The 2,125-nt window shown below is 41.9% G+C and overlaps 1 protein-coding gene across 2 annotated transcripts in view; it reads left to right on the top strand.

The window, feature by feature from the left end:
- Nucleotides 1-2,125, top strand: part of LOC101571190 (EF-hand calcium-binding domain-containing protein 1) — a 20,047-nt gene that overhangs the window by 8,041 nt on the left and 9,881 nt on the right. The window contains exon 3 of one of the 2 annotated variants that reach the window (XM_004646257.2): nt 1,395-1,499. The exons of the other annotated variant lie outside the window; for it this stretch is intronic. Within the exon in view, the coding sequence (XP_004646314.1) occupies nt 1,395-1,499 (105 nt within the window). The remainder of the gene's footprint in view (nt 1-1,394; nt 1,500-2,125) is intronic. 2 annotated transcript variants of the gene reach the window in all.

The following is a 2,125-nucleotide window of genomic DNA, read 5'->3' on the forward strand; positions in this document are numbered from 1 at the left end:
GAATTTTCATTACTTTTCTAAGAATAAAACTATGTCATTGATTAGCTTCACTGTTTATCCCCTTGGTTCCTAATAAATACACAAAACATCACAAATAACCAGGTATGGTGGTGTATCCTCTAATTCCAGGACTTGAGGGGCTAAGGCAGGAAGATCAGGAGTTTGAGTCCAGCCTGGTCTACTAGTGAGCCCAAAGCCAGCCTGGATTACACAGTGAGAGCCTGTCTAAAAACAAAGCAAAACCATAGTGCTCGTAATTACTCATGGAGTAGATTGGTTTTTTTACTTTAAGGCTATGAGGGAAAACATATTTCCAGTAACTTTATCCTTTCAAGATTTTGGTGGGAAGAGCATTTTGGATAACGAACCGTGTGTTCCTTATGGGCCTGTGACAGAGGGAATCTCAGGGAATCACTCACAAAAGTATCCTTACAACAATTCCAATCTGTTTTCTCGACTCACATAGAGCATTGCATGGTAGATTAATTAATAATCAATTTGTAACACCCACCTGAACTGATCAGTGTGGTGCTGGGTGTGGATGGCCCACCTGAGGATTGTTGCCAACAGCACAAAAACAGAACTAGAGGGGAGGATGGTGTGCTGTTGATTTTTCTGGAGAAGCCTGTTGGCTGTTTTTCCTGACAAGAACTCAGCTGATAAGAACTAAGCTGTTCTCATCATTGGAGGAGCTCAGATCCTTGCCATCACTGAGGATGGCTGCCATTCTTTTCAGGGGAGAAGTGTCCCTTCCTGGCTCCAATATAGACCCCTCAACCTAGTGGCACAGATCTTCTAACCTGCTGGCAGAGTTTCTAGCTTCCACCACTGACCTTTGGACCTTCCCAATGCAAATTCTTGATATGGATTTGCATGAGATGCCATCACTGGCTCTAGGCTTCCAGCTGAACTCATGGAGGACACTGTCATGGGCTCTAGGTCTTCATCTGGACTCGTGCAGGACATTGCTGTGGGACCCTGGCCCTCGGCTGGATTGCTTGGGTCTCTAGTGTGTGAACAGATCTCCTGCATGCTTCTGCATTTTACTCTTTGGTTGAATATTATAAAATAATCCCTATAAATTTTGTATCCTGTGTTAAATCTATCTCCTTGAAAACTGTGACCACACAGGCTTTGTCTTTTCCCCAGGTCTCCTCCAGAGACTTTCCAGTAGAGACTTTGAGCACCCACCCATGTTAGGTTCCACCAAGCCCATTTCTGCTGGCTTGTTTCTGTGTCCCCCGCATCTTGTATAATACTTGCCCCAAAGGCAAAGCTTTATATATATTTGTTGATTGAATGGATAAAATTACTTTTCTCCAGGCTAAAAAAAATTTGCCTCCCATATATTATATATTCCCTACATGTATGTAACCTACATATTTTTCTTTCAGTGTTTTGTGCTTTTGACAGAGACAAAGATAACTACATAAATGTAGAAGAGTGGATTAGAGGATTATCAGTGTTTCTTCGAGGAACTTTTGAAGAAAAGCTGAAGTGTAAGATGGGATTTCTGCTAATATATGTTGTCAACTTAGTATTTGATGTTTATATTCTAAAAATGTGAAGTTGGGGGTGGGGATTTGGCTCAGCGGTAGAATGCTTGCCTAGCAAGCTGGAAGCCCTGGGTTCGGTCCTTGGCACCAAAAACAAAAAATAAACCTCTCCTTAAAAAGTTCAACCAAAAAAATACAGTAAAATCAAAAATAAAAATATGAAGTTAATGTTTGGTATAACCACCTTGCAAACATTATTCATGACAGCTTGAAACAAAACAAGTGATATGAGTGGCTTAGTTTTAAGGTTACCAAAGTCTGCAGTCTCCATTCACAGGTTCTACATTGCTCAGTGTCACCAGGATGGGTCTTTTGGCTCATAGCCTAAATTAAGGGTCATGCTCATGCCACTCTGATCAGCAGGTAACACTGATGTCTCTGAGGCTGCCTTTGTCCTCAGCAGGACGTGGACCCTGATATGGTGCAGTGCATGTGTTACTTTAGGGCCATTCTTTCTTTTCATCAAAGAAACCAAAAGGGGTTGACATGACACTAACTACCAGACATTAATTCTTTTTTTTTGGCGGAACCAGGGATTGAACTCAGGTCCTTGTCCTTGCCAGGCAAGC

Source organism: Octodon degus, unplaced genomic scaffold, assembly GCF_000260255.1.
Source record: "Octodon degus isolate 3935 unplaced genomic scaffold, OctDeg1.0 scaffold00262, whole genome shotgun sequence".
NCBI lineage: Eukaryota > Metazoa > Chordata > Mammalia > Rodentia > Octodontidae > Octodon > Octodon degus.